Here is a 22,973-nt window from a genome sequence, read left to right as displayed (position 1 = left end):
TATTTATTTTATTCTTAACACTACTAAAGATATTATTATTATTGAAGAGATACGATTAATTTTTAGAAGTTTATAGCGTCGAAGTCGTCGCTGGTTGTTTCAATAAGAAAAAGTTGTTCAGAATGTTAATTTCCACAACATATTTAAAAATTCTCGAAATGGTGAGGAGATAGTTTTTCTAGAACTTCGCCTAAAAAGCTACAGTTTGCGAAGTATTTCATCACGTCCGTATTCTGACTTTCTCCTCCTTCTCCTCCTATGCTGAATCGCAAATTTGCAACGCTTGTCAACAGAGTAGTTTTTCTTTCGAAAATCAGACAATAACATTGTTTATATCAAAAGATAAACATCTACATTTTTGCGTGTTTGCTCAATTTTGTGTATATGCTGTTACCTGATAGTCGTGCAGGAGGACAATATAGGTTCTGCTGTGCCTTGATAGGTTCTGGTGGTTTTACGCACTTCCAGGTGTAGTCGTGTTTCTGACTAGTAACACTTTGCATGGGACCTCTGCCAAGCCACTGCTTTTGACATGGCGTAATTGAAGGTTCAGGTTTATGGCACCAATTTCCTAAATAGCTATTCTGAAACAAAGCGAGCATATTAATTACTTAATGTGTTACGAAATATATCAAATCTTTGCGTTATTTTATTGGAATAATACAATAACTATATTACAAGTATTTATATCACAAATATTGTATTGCAATTTCTGATAGGCCAGTAACACTTGGTCTGACTACATTTTGTACTTGAATCATCGTATGTTCAACATTAAAACAGACAATTTTAATGAATGTTGTAACGTTGCGTATAGCGCCGTTCCAAGTTCAGTGAATTTTGTGGGTAAGAAGGATCCTATGGCTTCCTCGCAAAAGTGCCGAGAGACGCCTCCTACGAAAAATATCGTAAACCAGATTTTGCCACTAATATCAGGTACCTCCATGCCAAGCGCGCACGATGTTTGAGGGCCGTATGAAGAACCTGGGAATCTCGCGATCGTCCCTTTCCCCCGGCCGCGTAGTTTTCGGATCCAGGCGACGTACCAGCACCAGAAGGAACAAAAACCCTCCACCCTCGGTGTAAAAGGCTTGTTGCTTTTGCGGAGGGCCAGAAAGGCCAAAGGAAAATCTGCCGAAAATAATCAAGGAATGGTCCCGACGTACTGTTCTTCCAAGAAAGCTCACGAGCAGACGAAAACGGAGGAGAGCTCGGTGGTTGTAGCCCAAGCGACAGAAGTCTCCACGATGCCGACGGAAGAAGGATCGCACCGGAGAGAAGCTGCGTAACAAGTACGCTGAACAGCGATAATTAGGCTGAGTTACACGGATTATTTTGATCTTGATTTTTCGTTCACAGAATGTCGGGCGTGATCTGGGTTCTTCCAGGAGCATCTTTGCGAGAAAACATCAATTATTACATCGCGGACGCGTGCCTGTACGATTCCATTACCGACCACCTGTAACATTGCCGAATAGTCGCGCACGAATCTTCCGATGGCATGCTGTAATGGTCTAATGCCACAGGAATTACGCGAGAACAATCGATTATACGGCACAATGACACTGAAGACCACCCTGGAGGAAATCCGAATCGCACCTAACACTAACGGCACTTCGTGCCCGATAATTAAGACCAATATAATCTGTACAGCTTACCCTAAATTTGCTGATCCCTAATCGCTTGTCACAATCCGGCAGCGTGTCGGCAACAAGTGACGACACGTCCGCGCAAGCGTTACAGCCTCTCGGTGTACGCGCTATGTTCCTATAGCAATATGTTACCAAACATCATACGCGGAATCATTTATGGTCCATCCAATTGTGGAAAGACTAACGTGTTAATAAGTTTATTAGAAAGCCCTCACGGTATACGATTTGAGAATATATATGTGTATTCGAAGTCCTTCCAGCAGCCGAAATACCAGCATTTGGAGAATTTATTGACTCCGATAGATGAAATGGGTTATTTTAAATTTTCAAATAATTGCGATGTTATACCATCAAACGAATCGCTTGTAAATTCAATTTTCATTTTTGATGATGTAGCATGTGAGAAATAAGATATGATAAGCGAATACTTTGCAAATTATCGATTTCTTCTACGACGATAGATCCGATAGTACAATTGCCGACTATCGATGATGAAGTTTTTGAAACTACTAACGAGTCGATTGCAACATCCATTAGACAGCAATTGCAGACATCCGAAGGTTAAGAAGCACTTCATAGTTATTTTGATCCATAAGGAATCAAATACATAGGTACACCCTTACGTAGTGATAAAGATACAAGCATAGATTATACAGGGTGTTAAAAAAAACCATTCAATATTTATATGGTATATAGGATACACTGTACTGAGTAAAAAAGCTTTAGTAAACATAGGTCGAAAGCTCAACCGTTTATGAGATATAAACATTTTTGTTTGCCAGTATCATGATTGATTTACTTGCTTCTATCGCATGTGATGTTTACTTTAGTGTTTACAAACCGCGTTCTGAATTACCTCAGTACTTGGATGATATGCCTTTGGCAGAAAGATTATCGATGTGGTACATGCATGATGGGGCACCACCTCATTTTGTGCGTAATGTGAGAGACCACTTAAATATGGTGTTCGGTCAAACGTGGATTGGACGTGGTGGACCAGTTGCATGGCCTCCTCAATCCCCAGATTTAAACCCTTTGGACTTCTTTTTATGGGGATATTTAAAAAGTCTAGTGTATTCCTCGCCGATAAATGATTTAGAAAAATTATGTAACCGAATCCACCATGCTTGTCAAACAATTCGACAGAAATGTGGAATTTTCGAGAGAGTTCGCGACTCTGTAAAACGAAGATGCCAAGCGTGCGTAGAAATGGAAGGTAGTCGAAAATTCAGTAGTAAGTCAATTATGATAATAACAAACAAAAATATTTATATCTCAGAAACGGTTGACCTTTCGACCTATGTTTACTAAAGCTTTTTTACTCAGTACAATGTATCCTATATACCATATAAATATTGAATGGTTTTTTTTGAACACCCTGTATACATGGAGTACATTTTCAACGTCATGAAGTAATGCTTGGCGACAAAAAATTCAATATAGACAAGGACGATAATATAATTACCAGAGCTGGGGAAAATAGGTATTTAAAATAGACACAGGAAATATTTCTATTTCATCAATTAGTAAAGAACATTGGAAATAAAATATTTAATTTGAAAGTAGTACACCAGTGAAATAGTATTTCAAACGCATGCTTTAGTTGAAACCAATCAAAATACTATTTTGAAATAGTATTTAGTATTTCTTCTAAAGCATATTGAAAATGAAATATTTCACATATGAGTTATTTTCACAAGTACTGAAGTTATTTTCTATGTTATATTTTCTGTTTCCTGTTTCCTACTTCAAGACACATATGCATCGACACATTATCAGCATCGAGTGAATTGACTGTAGCGTAAAACAAACATATACAGGATTTAGTCACTTCCCCCAGAGTACATCTGTGTTAGAAGGCAGGATATTTTTTGCTGCTTGAACGTACATAGTTATCTTTGAATCCTGTAAGTAAATAATCAATCAGTCTATCCTATTACTTTAAACGTATTTCTATGATGTAATACGGTTGGACCATTTGGTGTCACAACAATGTAACGGTTTTTACTTACTGGAATAAAAATCGTAATTATAGACATTTTTTACTAAGAATAAATAATACTTAAATAAAAATTAATTAATGATAAAAATGAATCCCTGTAGAATAGAAAATGAAAAAATGTAACGATAACTTCGGCAGTAAGTAAACCATTAACATTGTTTATTACAAATAAATGTCACTATCAACTTCTAAAAATGTATTGTACTTTTTTATATAATCTTAAATGCTAGCATCAGTATATTTCTTCTATCAATATCAGGGATAGACGGCTTTGGGCCGTCCCGCAGTAAAGGATTTTATAACTGGGACTTAGGCTATTAGAGGCCATAAACAGGGCTGTGTAAGATTAATCGGTCGTACTGGCACTCGATGGCTGATGACCACGTTGGGACTCTTGGCTGTTGAGTGTCGAGGAATTGATTGTTTATGTTTGTGTAACGTCCCTAAACCTATGCTACGTTGTCCATGGAAGAGCGGCTTTCCAATGGACGGAAAGGTGGGGGTCCATGTGGCGTGCGGTTAAGGAGTTAAAATCCAAGGCTTATATCTTTCTTAACAATAATTTATTCAGTAATACTTATTCTAATCTAACGTTAATACAACAATGATAACTATTCTAATCTGGTTAAATAAAATCATAAGATGATATTATATTATATGTGATCATCTATTTGTGAGGTTATATTGAACGTGATTATAATTATCTATTAATTATCTCGATAACGCAAGAGTTATGCAAATACGACATATATGTGTCGTTGAACGAGAGTTAGGTTATGTAACTATTTATACTATTCGCAGTAGAGGATCCTCTGTACAAAGTGAAGTGTATTGTGTGTGTGTGTGTGTGTGTGTGTGTGTGTCTGCAATAGATCTTGTCTCGCACGCCCTGATCGCTGCCAAAGCTATAGGTGGCTATAACCTCAGAGCGGTCTCAAGGTTTCATGAAACATATAATCTTTGCCTTAATTGCCTAAGCATCCGTAAGCCCTTCGTTGTTTTTCCTACATCAGTCGCTACCTTCGAGAAAAGACTCTTCAGGAGCGGTCTTAGAAATGTGCCCGACTAGGAATGGCTTCTAGCGTTTGTTGGCAGGCGATTCATCTGCTTCTGGCGAGTACGAACTCTATATTAAAGAAGCATCAACTACCATTTGTTAGAACGGTCGCTACCCCTAAAGGAGCGGTCTCGATCTATTAGTATATCAGCTTCCTCCAAGATGTTGCCCGCACTGCTCTTCTGTAGCGGATAAAATGTAAAGGTATATATTAACTTTTTGCGTCGTACTCGTAGCCACGTGTTCTCTCAATATATTTCTTTGTCCAACTACAATATATATGCTCTGTGTCTTAAACCTTAAACTCTAAAACTTAATCTAGAATGTAAACCTACTGACTTATGCTATACCTATCTCTAGTAACAATATTTCGCCGGTAGAGTGCCGCTACACTTCACAGGAATCGTCGTAGTGTATCTGTCATAAGGTTACTTCAGACTGAACCTGTAAAGGAGCATCAAATACTCTTGATCGCTGGAAAACGGTCGCTACCTCTAGAGGAGCGGTCTCGATCTCACTGAACGAGTATATCAGCTGCCTTCAAGATCTTCGTCTGTCCGGAACCCGATGCCAGAGAGAAGTGTGTCTCCTGCTGCTTTCGTAGCTCCTTATATACCCGCTAGTCGGAGTTAGCGCCTGCGTAATGTTTTACTTTCTAATGGCGGTCTTATTCTAATCGTGAATGAAATCGGACGATATACGCTATTTTTATGTTAATATATAATTGAAACTTATAATATATGGTATAAAAATAAGGTACAAAAATATTAGTTGGTGTTAGGATAATATAATATGCAGTAATATAGTAATAAAGTATTAGAAAGATTGTTTAAAAAGCGGTTATATAACGAGCACGTGGCTCGTTCGCGAGATTCGTGATCTGTTAGTATACGTGACCGACCAAAGGTCGCCTTCTGTTGAATATTCCGTTGTCCTGGCAGAAAAACACGATCTATTGTCGTATGACTCGTTTTTATCGTGTACATTGAAGTTCAAAACAAGGTGAGCATTGTCGAGCAACGTTTTGAACTCCAGGCGCGATGTCGAGTGGGGACATCGAAGCCTGAAGGAGAGAGAGAGTCAATCGTAACACATTAGTACGAAACAAAAGATAATTAGTGAGCGCCGCGTAGTGGTAAAATTTAGCACGTTCTCCGCTTTGCGGAGAAACACGCGACTCTCGCCCCAGTCGTCTTACGACAACCAAGCTTGCAACAGTCAGTGCGACCGTTCGTCAAGCGTTTCTCAGCCTAGCCAGTCTTAAGATTTCAAGTAGTTTGGTTGCCAGACACTTGAACTCTCACTAGCTTTCACAGCTGAAACGTTGTCACCTACAACTAGGAATCTGCTCTGCTCGATTCATACGTATAATACGTACGACAGAGCACCTAGTTCGTCCAAGGGGACAACTTAGCGAGTTTTGCGCTCTTGGAATCGGGGCCTGCCCTGATTCTCTGAGTTTCGTCTTCGTCTAGGAGCACCAAAGGCCACTGCCTGGTGGATCCCTGAGAGACGGGTTACAACGGAGAGAGATAACGTACGTGCCTATCACCTCTGCGTTACTCGCGCTCTGCCACCCCGTTTAGAAGCAACCCCCGTGTGACGAATAGAAGCACACGGTGAGGTGAACGGAGTCGCGGAGCCTCTGGCCGTCGTCAGCCTCCAGGACTAGCAATCGCTAGTTATAGCGTGTCCCTCCGCTCGCGAATCCCCAAGTTATCGGGATTCGTACGAAAGGAGCCTTTCTATAAGGTGCAAGGCGAAAAGAAGAGGCCCCCCCTCCTCTCAAGCCACTCGCTCATCGACTTCTTCTTCGCACCAGAAGAAGAGTCGATAATACAGTCCACTGCATTACCTTCGTGTTACAGGCAAGGTATTGCTATCCCCTCCACATAGGCTAGTGAGCGAAGCCTGGAGTCGGGAATCTTCGGTACAGCTTGATTTACACTCTCGCTTACCGCTTCGGTTCCGCCGCGTTTCTTTTTTCAGACGCCAATGTCGCTGAAGGAGGCAGGCCGGCGTCACCACCAAGGGCCCGCAGATCCAAAAAGGAGCAAGGAGCCCCCAGCCCCAACACAAACACAAAGATTTAATAAAAGTCGCTCAAAAGCCCTTTTAAGAGCCGACAAAATATTAAAATTGTGTATCCATTTCTTTCATATACCCTCACTCTCACCTTATCCGGACCTCCGTTAGATCTCTTATTCTAAGCGATACTAACAAAGATACAAATATAAAGAGAGATGGTGATAGATAGAGAGAGAAAGCAATAGGTAGAGTGAGAGGGTAATAGATGGAGTGAGAGGGAAGACCGTGGGTCGTTACATTTGAAAAGACTTTAGAGATGTCAAGCGGCCCGACGCCGTGTTGCTAAACATTAAGGACATTGTTCCGAAGGATCTGGTCACGGAGTGAGGAAGGTTTTTGCCTTTTGGTAAGAGGACTGTGATGAACCCCACGGCACTTACCCCAGAACCATTGAAAAGTTCGGAAGTTTCTAACATAAACGTTGCTTACGATATATAAACATATTGTAAAAATAAACTATTAATTATAAAATAATTTATTTTCTGAAACATAGAAATGTAGACAAATATGTACCTGTTGACGACACAGAGGTCTAAGGACTGGTTTTATTTTGTATGATTATTAGAAGTTTCGTTTGTTAGTTAGCTGTACCGTTATGATTAGTTTATATTTTGTGTTAAGTTCTGCGATTGTTCCGATATATATGTAATCATTGTTGTCGTTATTATTAACACTGCGTTGCGTTGTGCCAATGGTTGCGTTATGTTCAGCCCTATAATTGTATAGTATTACTGAAGTCTGACCCGGGGTAGGGGAAGTAGAATAAAGCGCACCGCGGGGTCAGAATAGGGGCTCTTTACTTTGAGAGAGGCACAGGTGACTGACGGAACGGTCGGGAAACGGGGCTCGTGTCTTCTTGACGGTTTTCGGGCGTGGACAGTGGTTGAACATAGCAGAGTCGTGTTAATGCTCCGATCAGAGCAACCTTGTGCCAAGTAACACGACTCAGTGTAATCGCTCGATGGCAAGAGTTCATATCTTGGGAGGACATTCAGGGTCTTCTCCTGAGGCGCGTTTATGCTCGGTTAGGAGCAAATGGTGCCAACAAACGCGTCTCAGCAACCAGCTACTCGATGGCAAGGGTCCCTAGGAAAGGCAAGCAACTGGGAAAGGTTCCAGTGGATAGAATGGGTGCAGCCACTGTTCGCTGATCTTACCGGTTCGGGAAAGAGTTAAGACGACCGTTTATAACTAAGCGCGGGTATGACCTATGAAAATTAGAGTTCCGTCGAATCACTCTTGTCTTTGTTCAACGTTTAATAAATCGGTCATAACAAGTGAAAGTATACTATAAGAATCCTAAGAAATGGCGTCTGAGAGTATAACCTCTCCATTCGAAATTCTGTCGTACCATGCCGTAGTGGGAATGCCAGGCATTGTAACCCTACGGTGATGCGGTCCGGTACAGTACCTTACTTGTAAATTTGTAACGCGAAGAAAAATTCTACTGATAAATACATAATGTTTATAACGTATTATTAGTAAATTCACAGACAGAATTGAAAAAGTATGAAATAGAATGTAGAGTAGAACAAAATTATAATAGAAGAAGAAAATGAAATAATTCTCCGCTTCTGCTTTGACACTCATAATCTATTTTCAAACATTTATTATTTTTGTAATATGAGGCATACTTAAATCAAATAATTTACTGTACTCCATTTCCACCTTTTACATGGAAAAAATCAAAAATGTTTTAGTTATTTACATATGTATAATCTGATTTTTTTATTGAAGCACTGATTTTGAAATTGTCGGAAATGTCGATTTTTTATTGAAATTATGAAACGACTATTTTCATGTTATTAGTGTTGAAATACTTTCCTATTATTATTATCTATTCATAATTTATTTTATTTTTTTTTATTTATTTTTTCATAATTTTATTCGACGATACTGCAGCCGTCGTGTGAATGCATTTGTTTTCATGTTTCGTTGATCGCCTTGACGCAGAAAAGAATGTCGGCGGCGGACCGAAGCTATCCAATAGAAACGTCTATGTTTTTTGCTCCGTGGGCGTACAAATTTCGACTATAGATACCGGAACTCCTGACTCCTGACAGAACATAGTCTACTTGCAAGCTTAGTATGATAAACATTCACAACAGTTTTTTGAAGTGAGCTTGTATAATTTGTGTTAAAATGAGTGAACCAGACACAGTTGATATTGATGCTGAAAATATGATATGAAAATATGACCACATGCCAGAAACAAATTAAAGGAAGTTTCCGTAGTACTTCTAACTTCCTATTATTCATTTCAAAGAGACATAAATGTTCAAGTACGTTAGAATCGCTGAATACAGGGATCGAACGGGTTCCGGAATAGGTTGTAGAGATCGGGTGTGTTAAAGAATGTGTACTCCGTCAATTTTATTTTCGTCTGCCCTTAAAAGTACAGGCATTTTATTTAAAAAATCAGCCCAAGAAGGGAGAAGCGGGGGCAGTCCGGAACTGGATTGTGGCCGCTCCTGATCCTCCCGTGGGTAACATCCGGGGTCCTGCGGTCAGCGACGCTGTCGTCTGGAACAAGGAGGGATCGGCAAAGCCGAAACAGTTAGCTTTCGAATATATCGAGCTGAACTGTGAATTCCCGACTCCACGTCTCGTCGACGAGTCTATATGGAGGGGAGAGCAGTACCTTGCCGTAACGCTAAGGTAGTGCAGTGGACTGTATTATCGACGATTCTTCACACTGAAGAACTCGTCAGTCGGTAGCATACAGAGGGGAGGGATCCTCCTTTTTTCTGTTTAACCTACCTTCCAAGAAGGCTTGCCTCGTACGAATCTCGGCTTCCCGCAGCGATTCGCGAGTTTAAGACACACTGTAACTAGCTGCTGCTAGGTTTGGTGACTGATAATGACCATCGGTCTACCACTCACCGTTCACCACAACGTGTGCATCTATTCGTCACACGTGGGCTGCTACGGTTGCTATGGTTGCTCTTCTGACGAATAGCAAACTCATGGAATCAGTGTAACCACCGATTCCAACAGTACAGTCAATCGCCTGCAATAATGCATCACTGGACATTCAATGCTTTATCGCACGTATCGCACCCATCCCACGTGATAATCGATTCGAGCAATTTTACGAGTTGCAGGGAACAGACACAGATCAGAAGGCGTCGCAAGTTCAAGAATCTGGTGCCGAAATTTCTTAAACTCGGTTCACTCTTCTATAGTTGCTGAAACCTTGCGACCTATCGAGCGATCGGTGCAAGACTGACTTTGACTGACGAGCACAAGACGCTCCACGAAAAGCACAGAGCATCCGAAAATCTGCTACGTAGCGCTCGCTTATCATTGTCTGTTTCTAATGTTCGGATTTCACTCTCTCTCTCTTTCAAGCTTCGATATCCCCACTCGACATCGGGACTGAAATTCGAACAGCTGAACGCAATCGCTCACCTGTTCGAACGTCAACTGTATTAGCTGAAAAACAAGTCATAATTCGAATGTACCGTGCCTGTTGGAGCAACTAAATCTTCTACCGAAGGCGACCTTCGGTCGGTCACGTATGCTAACAGGCAACAGTTTTCGCGGATGAGACAGAAGCTCGAAATATCACCGCTTTTTAAACAAAGTAATATCAGCAAATAAGGTAGCCGCGAAATTACTCGCCTCAAGAATATGCAAATAGTTTAATAGTTTAATAACAGATTTTATTATGGGAACCAACAAACCGTTAAAAACAGTAGAAGAACCAGGATTTATTAAAGTAGTTGCAGAATTAAGTAAATTGAAATTACCGGTGCATTGTCCAAGCCGAAAAACATTATGTAAACGTATCACGACAAATTTTGAAAATTTATTTGCAAGCATTAAAACAGAAGTATCAAACATCGATTATGTATGTACAACTACAGATATCTGGTCAACGTTTAGACGTAGTTTTCTTGGTATAACCATTCATTGGATTAATCCATGTAATTTCAGCCGAGAAAGTAGAGCTCTTGTATGTTGCCGATTTGAAGGCAGTCATAAGTATATTGAAATTGTACAGAAATTAAATGCATCCCATGAAATGTACGGTTTAAACATAAATAAAATAACCTGCACAATTACGGACAATAGCAGTAATTTCCTGAAAGCTTTTAAAGAGTTCACTTACACGAGTATTGTAACATATGATGAACATGAAGATCTTGAACATTTTAATAATGGAGAAGTGAAAGTTGAATTTCACAATATTTATCAAATTCTTAATTCCAATGAAAATGAAGCTCTACCTGTCGAGGATTATTATACGCTATCTAAACGCTACCGATGCTGCTCCCACACACTTAGTCTCATTTGCACTTCAGATGTCAATAAATTTGTGAATATTAATGCAAATTATGCGAAATATCATATTCCCGCTATGATCAAATGCTCTAATTTTTAGAATAAAACTAATCGCTCATCAAACAAAGCTAGCGAGGAATACAAAAAATTTGTTGGTTGAGCCCCGTGCACACCATGCATCACAAGATGGAATTTTTATTACGATAGTGTTGTAGAATTATTAAGGGTTAAGTAATCACTCTATAAAATTTGTCACACTTAAAATACCATATTTCAGTCCTCATGATTTGGAATTTTTAGAAGAGTACAAGATACAAATATTTTTATTCGTTTAATGTTAATATTTAGATTAGGGCAGCCACCTCTGATTTCCATAACCTTGGAATATGCTGTCAAGGCCATCATTCTAAACAACTTCTCCCTATACATATACCAGGGGAACCTAACACAGACCTATTCCGTCCAGTCTTTTTAATATTGAAAACTTTCTTTGCGAATATCTCGAAAACTAAAAGAGATATCCCAATGGTATATGTATCAGATCCCCTGGTATATGTATAGGGAAAAGTCGTTCAGAATGACGACCTTGATAACAACATATTTCAAAGTCATTGAAATCGGAGTAGGCTCCCCTAATCTAAATAATTACCCTCTTGATTTTTATACGTTGTGACGTGGCACAAGTGCCAAAGCCGAACCCTTCCCGGGGCACGAGAGGCCTTCAGCGTGCACCATCGGGAGTCTAACGCGTCACTAACACCTCTTTTCCACTCAAGCTAACAGGGTTCCCTCAGCGTCCTAGATGCTAGCATTGGCAGGAGACAGGTGCGAGACCATAACGGGGCCACCGACACGGTTTCTTGCGGCGGATCTTCGGAATCGAGGAGCGGCCAGGGTACCCGCCGCTCCAGAGTCACTCCACCCGGCGAGTGACGCGACGCCTAAATTGTGAGGCTGTCGTAACCCATCGTGCAAACTCAGGGAGGCACTACGGCTGTACGAGGACGCGCCGATGGATGGGAACCACCTCGCCCCGCGTTCCGGGGAGAAGTCCTTACCGGAGAGGCGCAGGGACGTCTCCACGGGAGTCATCTCGCGGGCAGATGATGGCAGCAGACCCCGGAGGTGCGACATCTAACACTGTGTCTCGGATCCACGCCACAAGACGAGTTCCAGGGGGACTCGTGTCGCGAGGTCGCGCGACACGAGCGACCCAATCGGAGCACGGTGGGGGAAGCGTCGCGTGCCGAGATCCTGCCGCACGCAGCGAACTCGGCCTTCTTCTTGTACGGGACGCTGACCAGGTCGCAAGTGATATGTCTTCCCCCATTGTTCTCCCCGGTTGACTCGAATTAGATCGGTTCGTAAGCGGAATCTTAAGGGGGCCGACTCCTGGTGGTCGTGTAGGCCGTGTAACAGGAAGAAAGCCTTCGCGTGGGGGTTGCTCGAAGCCTGCGGGCTCGACTAAACGGCGAGTCCGCGGCTTAGCGGCGTCATAGCGAACGGTTGTCGCGTGCGGGTACATCGTCGGCTTGCTGGTGTAACCTCGTTGTAACAGCAGCCACACGGGCGGTTCATTTACGCGTGCCGAAAGTGCGTTTCAGCCTCGTCGCCGCTCGAAAACCATTGTTACGCGATCGCTAAAGCGAGGAACGGGTAACTGCCCCCGGCCACGTGTTGCGGGACGGCGCGTGTAATCAGATCGAATAACGCTTGTACGTTTCTCCCTATAATACATGTTTTATTACCTGGGAAAGCCGTGTTTTGACTGGCGTTCTCGCCGTAATAACCCGAGATCCCAGATACGTTCCTGACCCTACGCCTGAAGAACCTGGCCCCTCTCCGCGTAAAGAGCTAGCCTGGGCCGCGGTTTGGAAAACAGGAGACGCGTTCCACGCCGGTATCGAAAGATACCTGACGCCCACGGAAAAATCAAGGTGTGGGACGCATAGTGGCCGGATCCTGCACGCCCGTCCTAAGCCGAATACGGCTCGACGGGACGGTCACATCGCAACGTATAGTCAACTTTTATTACTTTCGTTCAATCTATTTTAAATTTTCTGTAGCTATGTATGGAACCAATAGCATATACCTTGAATATGCTACAGGGAAAAAACAAGTTTTCTTTGACGATATTTTAACATGTATTTTTGCAGTTCAGCACAATTTAACATGTATTAATTCACGTCAGAATAATAATGTAAGGACTCAAATATTGTGAGTCACTAAAGGAACACTTGTTGAAATGTCTACACGATCGCTTTGGTAACATATTGGAACTGAATACTAATACAGAAGATTATATTATTGCTGCAGTGAGCCACCCAAAATGGAAACTCCGTTAGCTACCATACAATTTAATGGATGCTAAATCACAAAGCATCAAAAACAAAATGGTACGAATTATGGAAGTCTCAAACAGCACAAATTCATTTGAATGTAGGAGCGATTTTAAACCGTTCACAAACGAAAAAAACAACAATTCTTTGATTTCATGGATAATCCGTCAACATTTGTAATTGACAATAATAGTAAGTACTTAACTGAAATGGAATTCCTTCAATACCTTAATGAAAGTGACACGTCACTTGAAAGTTTAAACAAATTTCCAAAAATAAAAAAATTATTTTTACAATATAATATGGGTTTACCGTCCTCTGCTCCTGTGGAACGTCTATTCAGTTCGGCTGGTCTAGTATTGTCAGCACGTCGAAATTCTTTGAAGGATTCTATGTTTGAAAAATGCGCTTTACTTCGAGGGAATCTAATAAAGCAGTAATCGTTGTAAAACGAATGTATTTAAATTTTGGCGAAGGGTCTGTGTTCCAGAGAAAATTACGTTTCGTTTCCGAAGACTGTGTTTATTCGTTTTTCAATTGTCGCTTAGGCGTCTACAAGTCAACTCCCGTAATCAAGTTATTTTCGCTCCCACGAAAACACGCCAAACCTCTCAATTCATTTCCATTGGTCAACGCCTCACGCTACTTGAACAATCGAAAAATTCCTGAACTCGGTCGCGCCCTCTATTTCAATCGTCGTGACGACGATGTCACGACCTCGCAGAGAAAGGGCTACTGGCCCAAACTTGGCAACGCCGCGGAATTTCCTCGAGGCCCGAGTCGCTTAATCACATAGCCTGCAAGTTATCACTCTCGAAATGCTTATGACACCCGCTGTAGCTATTAAAGCCCAATAATAAAAGTCTTGAAAAAAAGGAAACATGCATTGTTTGAAACTGCTAACGGAACTATCTCCTCAAAAATAGGTTTCTTTACGCATGTGTCTAAAAATCCTGCCAACCATCTGCATGCCAAATGTTCTTATTTGTATGTGCCGCTGGCCGTTACAAAATAATATTATAATTTCCTTACTTTTTATGTGCTTTACTTTAGAAAATAGTTATGAATATTTAAAAGTAGGTAATAAGAGTAAAAACAGAAGCGGCGAATTATTGTATCTTATTTTGCTATTATAATTATATTAAATTTTAAAATTTACGTAGCATTTCTTTTACATTATTATTACCAATAACTATTTAATTAATATATGTATTATTTTATAAGTAATAGATAATTTTTGTTGCATTTGAAACTTTCGTACAATTACAGTACTTGAAAAAATATTAGGTATATACTACTTTTGTAACGTAAAACAGCGTTATAATAATAGTAAAGTAATATAATATTTTGTGGACTTTGTTCCGCATAATTGAGTTTTCTTAAGATAATTAATAAAAAGAACATATCTTAGTCTAATAATGGAATTTCATAAAGGAAAACATATTCTAAAAAATTGAAATTTATATGTGAAAAAACAGAAAATCATTCTGCACATGATCCTCCTTTATTTTAAATTGTCTAAAATATCAGTTTTAGAATAGAATTTATTAATTGGTGCAAATTTGATTTGGGACGATACTTGTTTTATACAATTTTTTTAATCCGTAGTGTCAAAATGTTGTTTATTATTGATGCATATAAAGCATGTCAGAACTACGGCATCCGGTTATTATTTGTTTATGTATTTTTTGGGATCAGAAGCGCCATCATAAGCCAAAACATGTAGAAAAAACTCGAGACACAATAACAACCATGGCTGACATCCTTTCAGAAATAGAAATTCTGAAGGAAATAAGAAACTTTGAAAAAACAAAAAAAACTATTGAATTACTTTTGATGAAACATAGCTATTAACCATCTTAGAAATATACATTTTAAAATATAAAAAACCGCACCAAAATCGGATCACTTCTTAATGAGCTACAATGCCACAGATAAACTGACACACATACAAACATAAGTGTCAATCTTATAACACCCCTTCTATTTGCGTTCGTGGTTAAAAGTCAGATACACTGCGTGCTTTGTCCTCTTCTGTCCTGCGCTACAGGCAAACTATTCGATGCTGATATTCTGTCGTCATATAAGTGCCTCGTACAGAATGAAACGCGTGCCCAAAGATAGAAAAAAGATAGATCGGTATGAGAGTTTAATATGTAATAAGCTTGCCGTGCCGATACATCGGAGAGAAAAAGAAACTCGCGATTCCTTTCCCGCACATTGTTTTTAGAATATTATACAAGTTGTACACTTAATTTTACAACTAATGAATACTAAGAATAATCTTAATGATATAATTAACAATGGTTTAATGTAACCAAACAAAATGTTTACTGTCGACAATGTCTAGCGATAATCAAAAAAGTTGTACCGCATTCATAACAGTTATAAAATAAAATTCTAGTAATCGATATTAGTTACCAGGTACCAAAATAGAATTTCGGTCATTAATAATGGGTATTTGTAACCGAATTAAAGTTTCCGCCATCAGTAATGATTATTGATAAATAAAAAAAGTTGTAAACATTTATAATATGTACTTAGTCATAATCAGAACAGTTAAAAGTTAATTTGTATTAATCATTATGTTTTTTTGAGAAATTTCGTTAAAATTGAATTACGACTGCATTTCGTTTAAATAAAATTTAAATAAAAATTTGTATCCAATAACGCTTTTACAAGAAAATTTAAAAATAACTGTCATTTAGGATCTCTTATATGTTTGTTAGAGTATATAGTGTGATATAGTGTGATATAATATATATACCTGTATATAGTGTGATATAATAAAAATGACTAAAAACATAGAGTACCAGCTGTCTCAGAGATAGACTAGGCCAAGTCAACGAATTCCTTGTCTTGTTTGTTGCTGCAGCGTAGTTATATTGATTAGTGTAGTCTTCGATGATTTAAAATTAATCAAAAACGCATAAAAGGCTAAGGATAAATAAAATTTCAGATGCAAACGAGGCAGAAAATTATGGTGAAAAAACTACACATATGTTGTATGTCAACTCTGAATTTTCCTCTATCTCTATCGTATATCTCCTGCAAAGCTAAACTTATAATCAATATGTACTCAAATTCTTTCCTTCATGAGTCCTTTTCATGAGTCATCCGTGAACCCTGTCCTCAGTTACTCATTCCTTATCCATTTTCAAACCTTATCCTCAGTATCTCTAATTACTCTAACACCAAGCTCTAACGGATTGTGCAAATTAGAAAATGATAATCAAACTTTGTTAATACTATTTCTTAAAAGTTTACACCATGACAAAATCAATTATCGTGATTTATTTCAAAGTTTCACAACCCTTCAGAATACAATTAAATCTAAAGATTTTATTTTGGTTCCCCCTAAAAAGAAAGACGGAGTTACGTCTGAAATTTTTAATGAAATGGTTAAATTTATTTTTCCTTCTAATAATATTAAAGTTTTAAAAACAAATAAAATTATTCCAAAAAAACGTGAAGAAATACAAGTAATTCTGAAAGAATGCCATGATAGTAAATTATTTGGACATTCTGGCTTTCATCGTACTTATTTTAGAGTCAAAGAAAGATATTATTGGTCTACAATGAAAAAAGATATTACGAATTATGTCAAAACTTGTCATTCTTGTCAACTGAATAAAACTAACTTTAAGCCTACGAAACAACCCATGGAGATTACAACCACTGCTGAAAAACCTTTTCAAAGACTAGCTATTGATGTAGTAGGACCTTTACCCTTGACTGAGCGAGGTAATCGATTCATCATCACAGCTCAGGACGATTTAACAAAATATTCATTTGCATTTGCAGTTCCAAATCATGAAGCAGAAACAATCATTGAAAAATTACTTTTTATCTTTCTTTATTTCGGTATTCCTCAAACATTCCTGACCGATCAAGGTCCAGATTTTATGTCAAACCTTATTAAAGAATTAAGCAATCTTTTTAAAACAAGACACATTTCAACCACACCGTATCACCCTCAAACAAACGGAGCCCTTGAGAGATCTCATCTTACTCTGAAAGATTATCTTAAACACTATATATCTAAGGATCAAACAGACTGGGATACTTACATTACTTTTGCAATATTTAGTTATAATACAGCTATTCATAAATCAACTCTTTATACGCCATATGAACTTCTTTTTGGTCAAAAAGCTTATTTACCTTCATCTATAACTCAAACTCCAGAATTCCATTACACTTATGATGATTATATTCGTTCACTCAAACTTAAACTTAATACATCGTTTCAAATTGCTCGCGAAAACCTTATTAGTTCAAAATTACGTAGTAAGGAATACCATGATAAAAACATAAATCCAATTAAATTTAAAGTTAATGATCTTGTCATGATCGAAAATAAGTATAATGCACCTGGATTATCTAAGAAACTCATAAGCAATGCTAGAGGACCTTATAAAATTATTCGACTTTTTCCTAATCAAACTGCTGAAATTCAGATTAATCGAAAATTGGTTAGATACCACACTAATTTATTTAAACTTTATTTTCCAGATGAATCAGACAGTTCTAATCCTTCTCCTATTTCCGCTCCTAACTAGTACTCATTTTTTCATACATAAACCTTTTAGACAAGCTAGCGGAATCTTTTATAATAAGAAGGGAACGGTTAAAATTGCAAATTCAAAACTTACACTTCTTTCATATATGAATAAAACTCATTTAGACAATGCATTTACAATCCTTAACATATATTTTATTAAAACTAAAGATATTTGCAATTTGACGTTACGAGATTTAAATCGAAAGAGCGATACTAGTTTCCATTGTGAGCGCACTATCCAATTAATCGAAGCAGAATTATTAGAGATTAAAATGAAACATGAAATCCTCCAACAATTGACTGAGAAGCTTGCTGTTAGAAAGAAACGTGGTCTTCTGAATGGCATGTCGTATCTATTAAAATGGGCATTTGGTACACCTAATGCCGATGACGCTCAATTTTACGAAGATAGCATTAAAACATTAATAAATAATAATAAACAAACACAAACCTTACTCAAAGCACAAGTTCAGGTGATTACGAATACTATAAGAAACTTTAACAGCTCTTTAAACTCCCTTCAAAACCAAGAGAGAGTAATGAATAAAAATATAGAAAAAATTAATTCTTTTACTGTTCAAACAAATGCTTATATTTCACGATTGGAAATGGAATCCGCACTAAATCAACAAGTAATAACTTTAAATATGTTAGCAAGTCAAATTAATCGTGAACTTTCAAAATATATAGAAACTATTAATTTAGCTGAACATAATATTGTTTCACCGTTCATTATTACCCCTAAAATGCTATATGAGGAGTTAAAAGATTATAAAGATACGTACGAACTTGTTATGAAACCGGACCTTGAAAATATACGCAATTTCTATAAATGCATTCAACTTCATGTGATAGTCACTAAAGATAATATAATATTTGCACTTCAGATTCCTTTAGTATTACGTACGAAATTTGATCTTTTCGAGCTTATTCCTCTTCCTATTCAACACAATGATTCAGTATTCTTTTCCTATATTGTTCCTCAAAATCAGTACCTCCTTTTATCCCAATCTAAATCCCAATTTACCTTTCTAAAGGAATTGTCTAATTGTAATGAGTATCGAGACGAGGAGTACATCTGCTATCATCTGCACTCTACGGCTTCAACGAATCAAGCAGTCTGCAAGATCGAGTTGCTGTCTTCTCATATCAACAAAATTCCTTCCACCTGCATAACGAAAACTATTAAAGGAACAATAGAAACCTGGAACTACATCGCGAAAAACCAGTGGATTTATGTCCTTCATAATCCAACTACTCTAACAATCATGTGTGAGGAAAATCAAAATCACATGGAAGACGTTGTTCTTCAACAAAGCGGAATTATACATCTTCAACCTCGTTGTAAAGGATACACTAATCTATTTGTGATCCAAGCGACACATGAAATAAGTAAAAATGCAACTTACTATATTCCACATATGAACATTTTAGAAGATGATTGTTGCATTTTGAAACCTCATCTAAGAACAATTGAATCTGTTAATCTAAAGCCGATACATCTTACAAACATCGATCTCACGGAACTTAAATACGCCGATAAGAAGTTAAATGAATTCGAAGATATTATTACCAAGCAAATAAATGAGCCATTCATTATTACACATACCAAATGGTATACAATCGCCCTTGGAACAATCGCAAGTCTTTTGGTACTATTCATACTTTTTAAATGTTGTCGATGCATTGGACCTCTTCATTGGCTGCATCGTTTTTGCTGTACAACTACGGATTCAGGACGTGGACAGACCAATTCTCCATTAATAAAAAATTTCGTTAATTGCATCTTTGATTCATCTTCATCATTGGACCAGCCAGCAACATCATCGAACGAGATAGTTACCTATCAACCAAGACGAAGTGTACCTGTCATCGTTAATCCGGTACCCGAGATACCTGAAGATGAAGAAACAATTCCCGTAGTCCAAATTCAAAAGCGGCAAAGAACACGTAGGAGTACCACACCCCTTTAGAAATAAAATTTTAAGTTATTTTATATTTAACCTTTGTATATCAAGAATTATTGAAATTTTTAGATTTTGATTTTATTTTACTAATACTAAATTATTCTATACATTAATTTAAATTCTGTATTTTTAAATTATTCATACTATACTTAATTATTAACATATTGTTAATAATAATTAACATATTGTTAATAATTTTATGGCGGAAGGTATAGTCCCTAATATTAACGTATAAATTAATTACTTATAATTATTTTTTTTTTTTGCACATCTTTTATATGCAATGTAATTATTTATAATCACGTTATACTCAATTGTTAACATCCCGTTAACAATTTTATGGCGGAAGGTGTTGTATGTCAACTCTGAATTTTCCTCTATCTCTATCGTATATCTCCTGCAAAGCTAAACTTATAATCAATATGTACTCAAATTCTTTCCTTCATGAGTCCTTTTCATGAGTCATCCGTGAACCCTGTCCTCAGTTACTCATTTCTTATCCATTTTCAAACCTTATCCTCAGTGTCTCATCCCTTGATAATCTATTACATCCAAAACAACCCCACTCTTAAAACTTCCGAACATATATACAGGGTGTAACAAAAATGTCGCAGTTCCTTAAAAGGGGTGATTCAGGGGGTGATTTGAAACAACTTTTTCCTTAGCGAAAATGTAAGATGAGGCTTCGTTAACGAGTTATTAACGAAAAACACCGGCCAATGAGAGCGCGAGTTTGCCGCCCGAGCGACTGCGGTAGCGTTGGGTACGCGCTGGGCGCTACGGTTGTACTCCGAACAAGAAAGTCGACATGCGTCGAAGGAAAAGCATTAGTGTGAAAATATTTGCATAACGTATAAACGAAAAAGCAATGCAACAAAAGAAATGAACGGAGAATTGGAGAATTAACGTTGAAGATAGAAACGTTGAAAGTAGTCTGCGTTAGATTTAAAAAATAATAATCATTAATGAATTAAATGCAATTCATCTGTAGTTTGTAAATCTGTGTCACTGGGTCACTGTACCGATACTGGTCATCGACCTCTGGAGTGGTTTATGGCAGGGTAGAATTTTTCCAAAGAAGCTCCTTGTACCCCCCACGTAGTTTAAGCACCTCAGACCTTCTTTGTTCGGACACTCCGAGATCATGTCTCCTTCGAAACCAAAGCAATAAAGCCATAAATTACCTAAACGCGTGCCCTAGCATAAACCATTTCGACAGTCGATGACCAGGATCGGTACAGTGAACCAGTGACACAGGTTTACAAACTACAGGTGAAGTTTGTTCTCTTCTTCCTTTATTTTTCGTTGTATTGCTTTTTCGTTTATACGTTATGCGAATAAGAGATTTACATATTCGTATTTTTACGTTGCACGTAGTTTTCCTCGATTTTAAGTAATTATTCACTTCAAGTGATAAACAAAAAAAGGACTCGGTGTTATTTATTATGTCGCTTTCAGTTTTCATACTAATGCTATTTTCTTCGATGTATGACGACTTTCTTGTTCGGAGTACAACTGTAGCATCTAGCGCGCATACCCAACGCTACTGCGGTCGCTCGGGCGGCAAACTCGCGCTCTCATTGGCCGGTGTTTTTCGTTAATAACTCGTTAACGAAGCCTCATCTTACATTTTCGCTAAGGAAAAAGTTGTTTCAAATCACCCCCTAAATCACCCCTTTTAAGGAACTGCGACATTTTTGTTACACCCTGTATATGTCGAATGCTGGTTTCGAGAGCAGACTTTTACTACTATTCGTCAGCAACAGATCATTGAATTGTCTAGAACTTATATACGAATACCTATTGAACGTTGTCAAGTGTACGTTTTTCATTTTGTAATAATATAGTTGTAAGTTTCGTTTGTAATAAAAATATTGAGTTAACGGAATACAACACATAGACAGAAAAAAAGATACAGTAAATAGATCACAGAAGACTTAAGAAACAACAAGAATAGAATATCCTGAATATAAAATCAGAATAATAGAAGAATAGAAAAAAGATCATAAATCACTCTAAAGTTAAATTTTGCTGCTAAATATAATATGAAACACATAAGTGGATTATCTTATATTCCATATTACTGCATGTAACAACTGCAATGTTAAGTTCATGTTCACTCCTTTCTGAAGCCATAAAGGAAAGTAATAAAGGTTTATTGCAATTATAACTATTCCTTTTAATATATCAGCGTTATAATCTTTATGTCTTACCTTATATGTTGTCTCATCTGATATGTCACCGTCACCAGTAGTTAGACTATTTACCGGCCGTATAGGATCATTGACTATGCTGGGACACTCCCAATACGAGAGACGATATGTCGTATCATTTTCCATTGGCAAGCCTGATTTCCAATAGTACTAAAACATTTAATTAATACACTATTAATACAATATAATATCATTATCATTAATACAATACAATAAAACATTTAATTAACAAACTAAAATAACATTAAATTAAGGACAAACTTACAAAAGAAGGACACAGTGAGATAGAGACTAATTTTAACAAACCTTTACTTGGTAAATCTTTGTCGAAAATTAGTTGACACGCATTTGAGCGTTTATTCAAATATACTTTAATAATTCAGATTTTTGTATGTAGAGTTTTAAACAGTTCATGGTTGTGAGTTCGATTCCCCATATATGTAAAACTTTGTTTTTTCTGTTTTATTTACTTTATATTGTAATTACATATTTAATGTAACATAATTAATATGTGTACTACAAGCTGTACATTTTGTACTACATCCTTCTACTTCAAGGGAGCGCTGCAGACCAGTCGGCAAGATGCTTGACTGCCCTTTCGGCGGTTTATGGCGGTCTGTTGTCATAATAGCTATTATTATTATTAGTATATTCGTTTTGTAATTACGTTATATAAAATAACAAAGTTTTACGTATACGGAGAATCGAACTCATGACCATGACATGTTTAAAACTTTACATGCGAAGATTTTAATTATTAAGGCCTATTCGTATAAACGCTCAAACACATGTCAAGTTATTTTT

General features: G+C 37.7%; 1 protein-coding gene across 1 annotated transcript in view; it reads right to left on the bottom strand.

Moving 5' to 3' along the window:
• The window catches only part of LOC143184827 (uncharacterized), a 97,989-nt gene extending 75,406 nt beyond the window's left edge, over nucleotides 1-22,583 (bottom strand). Inside the window, exons 1-5 of the mRNA XM_076387330.1 lie at nucleotides 22,577-22,583; nucleotides 22,435-22,538; nucleotides 22,400-22,402; nucleotides 22,170-22,319; nucleotides 395-584 (exon numbers count right to left, since the gene is read on the bottom strand). Of these exons, the coding sequence (XP_076243445.1) occupies nucleotides 395-584; nucleotides 22,170-22,319; nucleotides 22,400-22,402; nucleotides 22,435-22,538; nucleotides 22,577-22,583 (454 nt within the window). The remainder of the gene's footprint in view (nucleotides 1-394; nucleotides 585-22,169; nucleotides 22,320-22,399; nucleotides 22,403-22,434; nucleotides 22,539-22,576) is intronic.
• Between the last annotated feature and the right edge of the window lie 390 nt (nucleotides 22,584-22,973).

Source organism: Calliopsis andreniformis, chromosome 10 (genome assembly GCF_051401765.1).
Source record: "Calliopsis andreniformis isolate RMS-2024a chromosome 10, iyCalAndr_principal, whole genome shotgun sequence".
NCBI lineage: Eukaryota > Metazoa > Arthropoda > Insecta > Hymenoptera > Andrenidae > Calliopsis > Calliopsis andreniformis.
Note: the sequence above shows the minus strand (reverse complement) of the source record. Positions and strands in the feature narration are given on the sequence as shown.